Source organism: Photinus pyralis, unplaced genomic scaffold (assembly GCF_008802855.1).
Source record: "Photinus pyralis isolate 1611_PpyrPB1 unplaced genomic scaffold, Ppyr1.3 Ppyr1.4_LG3b, whole genome shotgun sequence".
Taxonomy (NCBI): Eukaryota; Metazoa; Arthropoda; class Insecta; order Coleoptera; family Lampyridae; genus Photinus; species Photinus pyralis.
The window spans coordinates 13,654,864-13,669,601 of NW_022170510.1; the positions used below are offsets into that span (position 1 = coordinate 13,654,864).

At 37.7% G+C, this 14,738-nt stretch overlaps 1 protein-coding gene across 2 annotated transcripts in view; it reads left to right on the top strand.

Annotated features, from left to right (window-relative positions):
• Positions 1–14,505, top strand: part of LOC116167341 — a 62,534-nt gene extending 48,029 nt beyond the window's left edge. The window contains exons 2-6 of one of the 2 annotated variants that reach the window (XM_031482682.1): positions 5,873–6,147; positions 6,253–6,458; positions 6,514–6,723; positions 6,773–9,387; positions 14,368–14,505. In XM_031482682.1, the coding sequence (XP_031338542.1) occupies positions 5,873–6,147; positions 6,253–6,458; positions 6,514–6,723; positions 6,773–9,359 (3,278 nt within the window). In that variant the 3' untranslated portion in view covers positions 9,360–9,387; positions 14,368–14,505. Of the gene's footprint in view, positions 1–5,872; positions 6,148–6,252; positions 6,459–6,513; positions 6,724–6,772; positions 9,854–14,367 lie in introns of those variants that run through there. The other variant, XM_031482681.1, reaches the window with a different exon arrangement.
• Positions 14,506–14,738: the final 233 nt, after the last annotated feature.

Here is a 14,738-nt window from a genome sequence, read left to right on the forward strand (position 1 = left end):
AGAATGTTCTCGAATTGGATAGTACTTTGCATACATCAAGGAAATAAACCAAGGGTCCACGTCCAAAATGTGTCTTGTTTAATTATTTTTATAGTGTATGTAGGTATAGTACAACCAATCCAATCAAGGTGGTTTTTTATATGTTCTTACCGATTTTGAAACAATTGTTTGCCTCGTGTAATAATATAAAGGAGCGAAATTTTTGACTAATACATTTTTATATTGTGAATGCGGTCTTCTTTAGTGCCATGTAAAGGAAATGTGTTCGGGAAGTTAATGCAACACTGATGGCATTCGTTGAAATTTGAACTTATCTTCATCTTGCAAAGAAAAAAATGTTAAAAATTCTCTTTACAGTGCAGGTCTTCGACCTGCCTACCACTACTTATCACATCTTGGAAGAGTTGTGCAAGGAAATGTTGACCATTAAGACCTAATATGGGAACTATACCTCGTTGAGAGAACGGGACAATGTCCGATGATCATTAAGCTGCATAATTTTCAAATCGCCGCATTTTAATTCTTAACACTTCACCGCTTGATGTATACAACTTTAATTGAAAACGAAGCACTCCTGAAATTTTGCAGTGCTTATGCAAAAATTGCACGTCATCTTGTATAATTAACTTTGATTGCCAGTCGATTATTTTTTTTTAAATGGCAAGCGGAGTGAATCGCTAATTACAAATGAAGAGCGATCGGATGTAATGCTTGAAATGCCGATGAGCCGATGCAGTGCTTTTGATGTACTTTTGATTTTTAGTGGTAAAGTCTTCGCCGGCCCTCTGCAGTTGGATAAAGCGAACTTTACACGTTTTGTTTAATGAATTTCTATTAAAATTTGCCCAAACCCACTTGAACGATATAAATTATACAGTAGGTATACACCAGTCTCTAAAATACAGTTTTCCAGTCATTTTTCTTAGGTACACAATCCTTACCCATATCAACCCTTAAACACTCAAGCAAATATGATATAATTAGTGTCACGAAATCGTAACATCCTGCTTTCGTTTCGGAATCACCAACTTCACGCACTTGTTGGGGAAAATAACTATTTTGGTCCTTCTACCTATGAAAACCACTTTCATTAATAAAATCCATCCAAATTCGGTTGGATGAACAAGTCACCCTTATACAGACTACCGGATAGTTAATGATTGATTCATTGTTAATTCTGCATTACATGCTACATGCTTTTGTTCAAAGTTGTAACACCCTTGCTTTTTAGTTAGCATAGTTTTCCTCTACGATTTCGTCTAGGCTGGAGACTGGAGAGTAGAAGGTTGTTGATTTTCGTTAAAAAGTAATCGCCTCGAAAACGTAAAACCGCCATAAAAACGCCAACGGAATTATTCATTTATTCACAGATTTCTGTTATTGTTTCACGCCTGATGTTTATTGTGCTTTCGTGGGCGAAGTGCTTTATCTGTTTTTGTTAACATTTATTAATAGCTTCGGTTTTTTTACTACTTCCGCAGTACTTTTTATTGTTGCGTTCATATTTAGGTATATAGGTACGGGTAACACGAGCACCAATGCACATCCTCTTCCGGCACACGTGAATTTTAAATAGGGCAAAAAATTGAATGACGAAATAAATTTTATTGCAGGTTAAAGACTAAGAAGAAGTTGGAATATTAATGTTTTCCAAAGACGGTAAGAGACCAGTTTTCTTTTATGTAACAATGCCGCACCTTTACATATACGAGACAAGAAATACGTTGATGTACGCACACATGGTGGACTTTTTTGTAAAACTTTTGTAACGGTTCCACGACGATTTTTCAGAACTAGTTTCCCTATTTCTGCACATGTAATTGACCTGTCGCAAGAAACCTATCTTTGGTTGGATTCGGGAATTAGTTTAATCATAAATTTCTTGATTCTCCCGTCGCTAACCTTTTATTCGAAAATTAATAGGATACCTACATTTTAAACAGTTTAAAAATGCCTTCTTGCTCAAAACTGACTATGTTACTATGATTTTATCTTATACACTTTTGATATATTTTCTTCCCTATACACGGTGTCCATTTTTCGAGTGACACTATGGAGATCTCGCTTATCTTAAGAGATAGAACCTCGGTTAAATTAGGGCAAAGTTGCGAATTTTCGTGCTGAATAATAATCTAAAAATAAATTTATAATATCTTCAATAGTTTTGAAAATATGGCAAAAAATTTTCTGATTTTCATTTTTAACTTTTTCATGGTAAACTAATTGTACTAGACATTTCAAATTAACACATTATTCAGATACTTTTTAATGGAGATTTCGAATATGGCATCCTGTTTTTAATAACCTTCAAGATGACGGAGAAACACGTGGCAACTTTAGTTTTTTTTTATGGCCGCCATTTTGGATTTTGACATTTTGAGATTAGGTCTTTTTTTCTCTTTACGACGATATATCACACATGAGTATCACATTTTTTCTAAAAATACAATTTTCATTTTCTGCGAAGAGTGCTATGCAAAAACAAAACATTCCTTTGTTGTGAACAAAATGTTGACTTATTTCAAGCAGTGTCATTTACGTTTGTGTTAGTTTTATTGGTAAAATATTATTTATTCTTATGTATTTTGTTCTAATTTGAATTATAATTTTATTGCAAAACGAAGGTTCAATTCTGTTCATATGAAAATCGAATTTTCTCAACACATCTAGTTCCCTGATGCCAACGCTGCAACCGGACATATGCATCAAACTGTCAAACTTTTGTTCACAATAAAAGAAAGTTTTGTTTTTCCAAAGCACTCTTCCCAAAAAATTAAAAATTATATTTTAGGAAAAATGTGATACTGAACCACCATGTGGTGTGGATCGTCGTACAGAGAAAAAAAGACGTAATCTTAAAATCTCACAATTAAAAATGGCGCCCATAAGAAAAACTAAAGTTACCACGTGTTTCTCTGTCATCTTAAAAGTTATTTAAACCGAGATGTCCTATTCGAAATCTCCATTGAAAAGTGTTCGAATAATGTGTTAATTAAACATGTCTAGTAGGTACGATTAGTTTATCATGAAAAAATTAAAAACGAAAATCAGAAAGTTTTGTTTTTTTGCGATATTTTCAGAACTATTGATGATATTTTAAATTTCTTTTCAGATGTTTATTCAGCAGGGTAATTCGCAACTTGCCCCCATTTAACCAACTTTCTATCTCTTAAGGTAAGCGAGATCCCCATAGTGGCACTCGAAAAATGGACGCCTTGCATAATGCAGGAAGGAAGGAATTTTTCTTTGCCATTTAGCCCAAGAGTTGGACTTTTGTGCGGTGAATTTTAAACATTTTTGCTGGTTTTGATCTAGCTATCTTCTACATCCCTATTAAAATTTACCGAATGGCAAGCACTTGAGGCAAAGATGTCTTAAAATCAGTATCTATCCGTAGTTTCGTTTGTGAAACTATGAGATGGAACCCGCGTGAAGTTAGCCCCCCAATTTTAAAATAATGAAACGTCAAGACTTCCTTGGTTTGCACATTGATTGCACATTTAGGCACACTACGATTTTTCGTTTGCACAGTTTTCTGAAAAGAGATATTGAAAAAACAATGTTGGGGATGCCAACTTTACGATTTTGGCCACTTAACATTAAATTAATTGAATATACTTCATTTGTTTGCAGATATACAAGCACACCTCGATTTTTGTTTGCGCATTTCCCTAAAAAAGGATTCTGAAAAAATAAAAATTTGGGGGATACCTTTACGATTTTAGCCACCCAACATTAAAATAATGGAGCGCTGTATATTTCATTCGTTTTTGACTTCGTTTGCCTAGCACAACTTAAGATCGCCTCATAGACATCCAGTAGTAACGAAATAAACGTGATATCGGAAATGGACTAACAGAAATCAAACACCCCGATTCCGGAATAGACAAACTAAAATCTTTCAGTGCAAATTCATTTAGTGACATGCGATAAAAATGGGAATGTACCGTCCCGTATTTAAGTTCTTAATTTCTTTTTTAGGGAGGTGAAATCGAATAAAGTATAATATACAGTTCTATTTTAAGGTTAGGGTCTAAAATTATGTACCTAAAGGAAAAATTTGTGCCCTTAGGCAACCGAAGTCAAAAACGAAAAAAAAAGCGCTCCATTATTTTAATGTTGGAGGGCTAAAATCGTAAAGGTATCCCCCAAATTTTTATTTTTTTAGAAACTTTTTTTAGGGAAATGCGCAAACGAAAAATCGAAGTATGCCCAAATATGCAATCAATATGTGCAAACGAAGGAAGTATTTGACGTTTCATTATTTAATGTTGGGGGGCTAACTTCACGTGGGTTGAGATGGATTACTTCTATGGCAACTAAGCAAATTTGATTTTTCTCACTATTTTTGCTTATTATATACCTACTTATGTAACTTTATTATACTTTCTCATTTGAGCAGTAAAAATAAAGCACTTCCGTAATTAGTCGTCAATTTTGATTCTGTTGCTACTAAAGTCATTTTACTCTAACGTCAGATCTCAAAAAAATGAGCAATTTTTTAGTTTGGCCGAAAAAAAGGATAAAGGAAAGGAATAGTCTTATTTAGATACATAACAAGTTCTTACAGTAGGTACAAACCGCGAGTTGATAAGACGTGTACAGTATACTGCATATACCTTAACGATCACGAACTGTGACAGATGTTTTCTACAGTTCTTTATAATCAAAGTTGAGCGTATAATAATGGGTTATTCATTCAATTCGGTCGAATACAAGGATGGGCCCCCCACGTAGTTGCATCAAACTTCGATTATTAAGTTCACGAGAAATTGTCAAGCACACGGGGTGTTCTTTTTACTCTTTTTTTGTTATATAGAATTATTACCGTAAAGAATGTGCGTTCTTTATGTATTAAAAACACAATTTAATAATTAGGGCGCCTTTCATATGGAAAGTAATTTCTGTTTTTATTTTGCCGCAACCTGATTAATTTATTTGGGTTTGTTGATTGAAATAAATGAATTTAGTTAAATTATGGATTACAGTCCCCTTTCATTCATTAATAGTATAATATTGCTTTTGATGTAAAATTAATTTTCCCTGTTGAATAATCATTTAGGGGATGACTTAGGAATTTTCGTAAATTGAACTTTGGTTCATTTTTTTTAATCATGCATATAGGTACCTAATGGTGGAGCCGAGGGTCACCTAGCTTTAATGGTTTAGTAATTGGCTATTTTATTAACTAATTCAAAACAAGCTAGTATCTAATTAAAAATTGAACTCGTTTCAAGTAATCAGGAATTTACTTTGTCCGAGCAATCGAGAAAATTACCACAAATTTACGGTTCCTCGCATCTGCGAAATTGATGCTAAAATGCGCACTGTTCGCGCTTTCAATATTTTGCTGATTGCACCCTATTGCCAAAAAACATGGAATCGGTTGCGTATCTCCATAATTTACTACCTATAGGTAGGTACAATTTGCATATTCGAGCATATTTATTGCGAAATTTCACATTAAATATGCGAAACAATTGCTGGAATGCTAGTGCTAGCTTCACGTTTTGGTCTATTTTATGGAATATTTTTTTGCTGAATCCTGCAGTGAACATGACTCAGTTGACTGTCTTAGCTTACATAACTTCAAAATTTTATTATTTTAAAAGTTCTTGAAACTGTATAATGCTTTTCTTATTTTTGTATTGTAATTTGTCCTGAGTGACAAGAGAGACGTTTATGTTGACAGAAAAAAGATAAATCTCCCAGAAGTACGTTTCATCGCATAATGGCGAAATGCTTCTGCCTATTATTAACGCCTCGTAAATGTCAGTAATTCGAACGAGTACATTTGTCTACATAAGTGTGTGTTAGTAAAGCTGGGAATTTAATTAGTGAAAATCTAAAAGAAATTTTTCTTCTTTTTCAGCTGTGAGCGATATCTGCACATTTTCTCGCCTAAAAGAACATTACAAAACGAATCATGTTGCCTCGACGAATCTATTTAACACCGATACCCGTCCAACGGCAGTTCAACAACTTTATGAGGCCGCCGCTAAAACTCCAATACCTCTCATGCGACAAATGGATCGTTGGCGTCGCGACGGACATCGTTCATCGAAATTCTTTGTCTGCACTCCTGTATTGGGCGAACGAAGAAAGAAAATACGGACCAGGGTCGATATCGACATTGAAACTCGAATGGTGAGTTTTATGTCTATTTTGATTGTCATAAAAAAGCGCACCCGTCGAGCGTCTAAATTACTTAGAACTTAATTCGGTTAGGGCTACAATTGTTTGACTTTATAGCCGGCCGCTCTTGACGACCTCCGCAGATGGACATCGGCGGAAGCGTTGGGCGACGTAACCATCGGGCCGAATTGTCCTAATCGTATCGTTCCAAACGTTACATATTCAGACGGTAACGTGACAGATGGAACGATTCACTCGGATGACGAAGCAATCGATTATAAATTACCCTCGCCCGAAGAACAACTCCAAGTCATCGCTCTTAAGTGAGAACTACATCATCGTTTCCTGACAAACGTCCAAACTCTATTTCATTTCCAGATTTCCCGCCGAAATTGTTGCTGTCGATGTATCTGGTAAGGCGTTTAATCGAATGTCGATACAGAGGAGGTCTGTTCTTCGCGGCGACCCTAATCGAACGGAGGGCGACACCATCCGTCTCAGAACGAGAACGCGGAAGCCGAGAAGTCGACGGAGGAATACTCTGGCGGGTACGGATCAGAAGGAAATACAGGACGCGATAGTCGCGGGGTAACTTAATCGTATTGATTTTGCTTGTGTTTGAATTTGTCTTTCGCAGAGAGGAAACTTTGGAACAACCCGACGCGGAAAGTAAAAGCGAAACGGGTTGCGTGTTTCGTAGTAAAAGTAGCGAACCTCTACGAGCGTCGAAAAAAGATTCGTCTTTGGAGAAAAAGTCGCACTTCTCTAGTTTAAAGCAGTGGGGTAAGAATCGACTAAAAATTCTAAATAAATCGGATTCGTCGAAATCGCCTCCGAAGTGCGAAGATGGAGATGTAAATGTTTACGAAACAATTACGCTTAAACGCAAACGAAGCTTGAGAGAGAAAAAAATTGTGCACGAACGCAACAATTCGTGCTCGTCCTCGGAAAAATCTAGCATTAATTTACCAATTACGACACCTTTGGCCAATTTAGCCGTTAAATTACGCGAAAGTTCTGTACAACGCCGGTTGAGGCGGTCTGGAGGGAATAAGGATGAGCCACACTCTTCTAGTGGTAATTGGAGTGCCAGCTCTGAAAGTGGTAGGGCATCCATTGGTTCAGAAATAACCGGTACAACTCAACCAAAGTCCACGACGTCGGCGGCCACCTCGAGTAATTCACTAAATGCGCACCCTCCCAGTTCGGTGAACAGTAAGCGAAAGTTTAACATCAACACTTCCGGATCTAGCAGCATTACAAGCGAGGGTACGCTAACCCCCGACATTCACGATTTTCACGAGGACGGAGAGACGAGCTCGGTTTACTCGTGCGACACCGAGGGCTACTACACCTCTTTCCATATGGACAGTGGCCTGAAGACCCTCAAAGAGGAGGACATGCCAGTGACCCCATTGCATTCCACTAGCGCATTTTCAAACACCAGCTCCATAAACACGATTTTAACGGCCGAAAATGAGTACGAACTGTTCGGTAAAGGTTCGACGTCAACTACAGCGAGTTCAGCCGGTACCGTTTGTACTACACTAATAGCGACCGGTAGCAACAAGTCTCTTGCCCTTGCGCCCGCCGTTCCTGAGAGGAAAAGCTCGCTTACAAAAACGAACGATAATTCCCCTGGAAGTTCCTTGGAACGTGAGTTCGGCAGTGATAAAACCGGGACCGTGAAACGTAGCCCGGCCAGCGGAAGTAAGTCGACGGTGATTGCACTAATCCATCAGCAAAATAACGGCGATATTTCGCCGGACAGCGGTCACAACACCTCCAGCTCGCCAATCGAATCTGCCAATAGTCCGAACGGTGTCAGAAGTTGTTCCGAGTTCGAATTTTCGGAGTGCTCCGACATGGAGGGCGCTGACAGAATAGAACGTATCAGAGTAAAAACCACGATTAATTCTAGCCGTATTCCCTCGATGTGTGTAATCACACCACCACATAGCGATGACGACGAAGATCAAATCGGAAAACCCCAAACGTTTCGACCTTTAGAAACTGATTTGGACAAGCTCCCATTTGCCGACACTGAGGAAGAGCCGACGCGTATGATGATAATTAACGTCAATCCGGAATCGGGATACGCCACAGTCGAAACCAAAAATATTCTAAATGCGCAAATTAGCGATTTGACTAAGGCGCTCTCGAGTGTTCGGGCCGCTTCTCCAAGCGGGGGAACTGTGGTAATTAAAGAGGAAGTGACAAAACCGTCCCATCAGCCCATTTTCAAGGCGTCACTTCTTCCTCTGAATAATGTGCTGGGCAAGCTGAAAAGTAACATTGTCAATTTCTCAAAGAGAGACAAGATTTGTTTAAAGAACGTCGACGTGATCGACGGTTTTGCGGATGAATCGGGCGACTATGTGACGATAGCCGATATTAAAAATAATAACGAGAAAGTTCCTATTTATGCCGAAACTATACCTCCACCAGCTGAGTATGTTTCACTCAATGAAATTTCATCGGACGCGGGGGATTCACTCGAGCGGAAACGAAGGCAAGGTGCCAGAGTGACTCTAAACGCCGAAGGAAAAGTGGTATATACCTCCGATAGTTTAAGACGCCGGAAAGGGGCGCACACGACTTTCGAGCCTGGCCCGTACGTCAAAGAATCACAGGTGCCGTCAGAAAGTCCAGTTCCAGCGCATAGAAACCTGAAGTGTGTTCGGCCGGTGCAATCACAAGACAACCTGCGGTCACTATCGCCACCGCTTGGACGAGTGGTGATAAAAGCGACAAGTCCAACACCTGAAATAGTACGCGTTCCGCCAACCACCATAGTAACCCCTACAATCAGGCCTATTTCTCCAAAACCCATAAATTCGCGTGGAGCCTACGTTCACATGCAAGATGCACGCGGGTCTCTATCCCCTTCCTATGAGAAAGGTAAGTTCCAACAGAAATCCAACGCAGTTAAACGCACCGATAGTTACCGCATCGCAAATTATCACACCCCTAACAAAATTATTTCGATTAATTTGGAAGATCGTATCGAAAAAGAAATCGCGGCGGAACTCTGGCGCGAGAGAATTAATTATCCGCCGTCAGTATCGCCGAAACTATGCGAGCGACAGTGTCACTTGTATAGTCAGGCTCATGCGCGCGAAATTTTGTTAGCATCCCCTAGCAGGGTTACAATTCCCAACGACAGTTTAGAGCATCGCGCAAGGGTGTTGTCCGCGTCGATTTCCGATACCGAAATTTGGTAAATTCCGTCCTAATTACGTTTTTACAGCGGTAATGGTTCCTTCAAGTTTCTTATCCGTCCTCTGCTTTGGTGATTTGGCCATATTCAAGACTAACAAAATGGTTGGTGGTAGTAAAATAGCGTTATTTGGGTCATGAATATGGCTAATTTACGGAAAGGCACAATGCATGTTTTGTACAAAGAACGTTGGTTTATGTTAGCCCTTAGCATCTGTGCCCTTTGTTTGTTTATGTACATAACGGTAGTGAGATCTGATCTTGTATGATGAACTTATTGTGTGTGCACCTCCGTTATTATCACGCTTGATAATGTGTAATTGTGGCATCTGCATGATTCATGTGTAATTTGTTTCACATGCACCTGTTGAATATAGCAAATTGTGTAATTACGCAACAGTATTTTTTTATGGTACAAGTAATGTAAGAATTGTACAGAAAGTGTATTATTTTATAAAATCGATTATTTAAATTAGGCTCAATAAACCTAAGGAATTCATAACTAAATTGTGACTTTAACATTCACCTCAACGGTTCTCTCAGTAACAGGAGCCGTTGATAATTACTAACAATATTAAATCCGCACCTTCATGATCATTTGCTTTTGATGTACGTACGCTCCATTTAACACTTCACTAATTTACTTACAGATACCCAACAATTTATCTTTTGTAATTGATCAGTCAGTTGATAGGAAGAGCCACAGCAGTAACTGGTTTTATTCCAAACGGGCATTTTTATAATTAAAATCAATTAACAAAGTGTGCAGGGTGGAGTGAGTAAAGCAGGTCAGCAATGTCTTTAGTAATTCATGGATATTAGTCTAAAATATGGAACTGCCAATAACTTAATTTTTTGATTATGTAGACACAGAATGGCAATGGCAATTTTGGTCATTTTAATGGAGGATGCTACTCTTCCGTCTATAACAGATTTCGGGCGTATTATACATATGGATATTTACTCATATTACATATAGCATATGAATAATTTATGAAATAAAATTCATCTATTCCTGGTAAAGCGAGAAACCTGGGGGCGATCGAAATATAACAATGGGGTCGTCCCCCAATGCAATGAGTTCCTTGCTTAATCGTTATTCCGTAATGAAACCCCCGCAACTTCCGTACGATAAGAGTTAGGTAAACGCCTTCGCCATAAGGCATACGAAATACCTTTTTGAGAAAAAGTTACTTTGGCTGTTGGTCGGTCGGTCAGTTGGCTGCAAAGGTTTTGAAGTTTAACTCTCGAACAGTGGCGGATTAAGGCCTTTTGGGAACCGAGGTGCAAGATGGTTTTGCCGCCCCATCCTTGAAACGTGTGTAGGTAACTGCCCAATAGGCACAAAGAACTTATTATTTGCAGTTCCAGTGGTAATATTAAACGAAACTTTTATTAAACTGCCACATTACTAGGTAATATTTTTATTATCGTTAAAAAATGAAAAATTGAATCTTACAGTTAAAAAAAAACAAATTTTATGTCTACAAAACGCATTCTTTTTTTCAAAATATCTTATCGGAATTTCCATCAGACTGCTCTCGAAGGAAGCAACGTAAAATGCTCGGGTTTAAAGCATTAGATTTGTGTCACAATTCTTTGCATGCAGATTATATTTCAGCGCTAATAAAACTTCGATCCGTTGCACAAAAACGCGCTAAGTAGCTCGACGCATCGAGTACTTTAACTGATTTTTTCACCGCACGTACCTAATGTAAGTGACTAGTAAGAAAAATGATCAAGAAGGGTATCAAAATATCTTGGCACTTTCTCCACCCAATCTCTCTTTAAAAATGTTAAATGATAACCCCCGGATGCAATGGGACATATTGCAAAGAAAATGTTGATATTTGTAGAGCAACAGCACACCTTCAGTGAAATGAAGCTGTTTTATGTCTCTAATGTTTATTTATTTACATGATTATTATAGTTTATTTAAAATGTCTCACTCATTTTTTTCTAAATGTTTAAGAATGGGGTAGTTTTCCTGGAAGGGAACGATCAATAAAAATGATTATGACGAAAGCTTATTTATGTTCTACTCTTTTTGCTTTAGATGTAATGTAAACAAATTAAATCATGAAGAAATGGGGACAGAATTACCTACCTACGTTTAGAAAATAAATTTCTTTTATGGAACCTCATGCAGACGAATGAAAAAAATTGGCGCACTCGCAATCTAGATTTTGCATTTGCGCAATCCAATTTTTTTTTATTTATTAAGATACTTAATGAAATTTTGTATAATTTTGTATAAAAGTAAAAGTAATACCAAATTAAAGAATTTGTTTGACAAGCTATGCTGATCTGAGGGGACAGAAACAACCTCTTAAGGAGGTGTGTTGTAAAATTGATGGATGCATGAAGATCTCGATGATCGTTCGGTATTTTTGTGCTTGTAAATTCTATACGCTAAAGTGATACTTATAAAATCAAGTCGAAGAATAGGTTGTACATGCGCAGTGCTACCTTTGTTATTTGTGGACGGATTTTGTTTGTTAAATAGTTGAAAACGAATTTGGCTAGAGCAACTCATTTTTTCAGGCAAAGATTGTTGATGTGGAAATGCACTTTTTTATAAATCGTTTACGATTACTTTCTTTAATATAAAAACATACTCATTTATTTTGATAGTTAGGTACCTACTCCTACATGTTAAAACATTTTTTCAAAATACTGCAAGATGTCTTAAAATTCTTATGAAGTGTACACTACAGGGGGGAGGGGGGCTATTTATTGAGAATGGGCATGTGCCCTTCAAGGCTACGTGAATGATTGCCTGAAGAACTACCGGAAAAACCTTTAAAATGTAGGGGATATGGTACTAGTGTACTTGTTTTAAGCCCCCAAACCCCTCCCCTCTATTCCTTAGCAGCATCTTTGGTCCTTTGCATAAGAGAAATGGGATTGGCTATGTACCTATACCATTCCAATTTATTGGCTCGAAACGATCAGTTTATCTACCAACCCTTTTGCAGGGACGGACCTAGACAAAAAAATCGGGGGGGGGGGGGGCAGACATGACATTTTGCCAACTCAACTGTAAAAATTTCCAACTCAAACGGGTAGTATCTATTAAGTCTTAAGTGGTATTTCAAAGTCTAATAAATCATGTAGAAAATGTAAGATATCAGTATACGGTCTCTAATACTAATTAAAAGCATTACCAAAATACCAACCTTGTGTTGAAGAAGAAGGAAGTGACTTTCCTATTAAAGAGTCCTTTTTTATAGATTTTGCCGCAATTTCTCATTCCTTCAATATAGTCGACTTATTACATTTACGATTTACCTACTTTCGCGGCATTCGCCAACTCATGAGCGTACGCAGGGGGGACAATGGGGGGCAGCTGCCCCTCCCTGGCCTGGCCACAGGTTACGTTTTATGTTCGTTAAAAAATATCTGTAAGAATTGTTTTTGTTGGCTTCTAATTAAAAACCTTTTCTTTTGAGATTTAAGCAATGAAAGAGGTTTTAAGCTATAAATTAGGGTACCGATTCCGAAAATCGCTGTTCCCATGCCGCGCATTAACACAAACCACTGTGCAGTGGTCACCAGTGATTTTTCGGTAGATCTACCGATTTGACCAAAATTGTACCGATATACCGAAATGGCCTTTATATCTACCTATCTATTTTCGCCCCGTGTTTTTTTGCATATTTAATACAAAATTAATTGATATAAAAGCGGTAATAACTAATATTTTGAGATATAATAATTTTGAAGACGTTTTTAGTAACTATTATTTTTTATTTATTTTATTTATTTTATTTTGTCCTTTATTTTTGAGTGGGCGAGGTTTCAGCCAAGGCTGCTCTACCAACCCATCTTTTCCTGCACAGGTCTCCATAATGAAGTAGCGCGAATGCTGCGAACAGCTACGTTATCAAAAAGTTGTTCACGTCCGTCCGTCCGGCCGGTCGTTATGAATCGTCAACAAGGGTTGGGCTTCCTGAAACAGGGCAGCACAAAAAGCGTGCTCGCTCTATTTCCTTAAAGCTTTGCGTGGGTTTGTTATGTTTGTGTCCATAGAAATGTGATCAACATATTTTAAGAATGTTGTGTTATTGAATTTCCTAAGGGGCGTACGTACCCCTTCAATCAATAACGGTTGTGCTTTAAAATTTAAAGTGGTTACACTGCACTTGATGATGCTTTCGTCTCAATAATGACGTCGGTTTCCTGGGCTTCGTCTGAGTTATAATTAATGAATCACTGAAACATTATGATCTGGTCAGTTTCATTCATAAGTCCGTTGGTAGAAGTTTGATTGAATTTTACTTCCATGTAATTAACTAATTAAAATTGACGCGTACTTGTTATTAGTGGATGGCAGAAATAAGTAACAATTGGTACGTAAATAAATGCGCCATTGATACTAATAACATCTAGCTCAAGTACCTACCTAAAGTTAATAAATTGTTGCAATGCAAGTATCCAATAACTAGTTTGATTGCTTATGGCTGAAAGTTCCTTGTTTCTTATAACAAATATATTTATGGAGAATAATAAAGAAGGGTGAAGTTGAGTTACTAACATGTGAATGCAAACTAAAATGTCTGCAGGCCTTTATATACCTACTTGCTGAATAACTGAGCCATAGGTACTATTTTTAGTGAAGGGTCCACATTCCTGCATATTAAATATCTTTCTGTGGTTGTATGGCGAATCTAAAACTCTGACTAATTAAATCATATTGAATGTGGTTACCCGCATTACTCATCCGCTATCATTAGCCTTAAGGGCTTGATAACAATGTACAGTACATTGAATCACATAAGTGGCCTACCATTTAATTGTATCGTACACGTACACCTAGTAATTTGCTTGCACGGGACGCATGGAACAGCACTGCTTTACAAGTCGAGGTTTTTATGTATATACAAAGACGCCGAGGTGAGAATTTATTGATTTTTTTGCATGTCTGTTTGTCATTTGCATGTTGCATCTCTATATTAAAAAAGTTACAAACTTTTATTGTGATTTATGCTGTGATGGTACTTAATTTTGCAGATTCTGTATATTCTCCGGCTAATCAACCGACTGCATCCAATAAGTGGGCAATGGAGAATCCAATTCATCGTACAATTGATACTGACTCGTACGGTTATCACAACCCTTTGTTGGATACAAATTTGTATTGGAAAGGAAACGATACTTACCATACTCTACCAAACAAAAAGTCTCAGTATATATCAAGTAATTTGAAATTGGAACGGCCAACAACACCCGATATAATGCGCGGCCACGTTAATCACAAACATCCTAATCTTCACCAAACATTGCCAAATCGACAATACTTAGTAAAAAAATTAGGAATGCCTGTGCAATTACCTCAAGTAACCGACGTATCGATGGAATATAAACCACAAGTGCCTTCACTA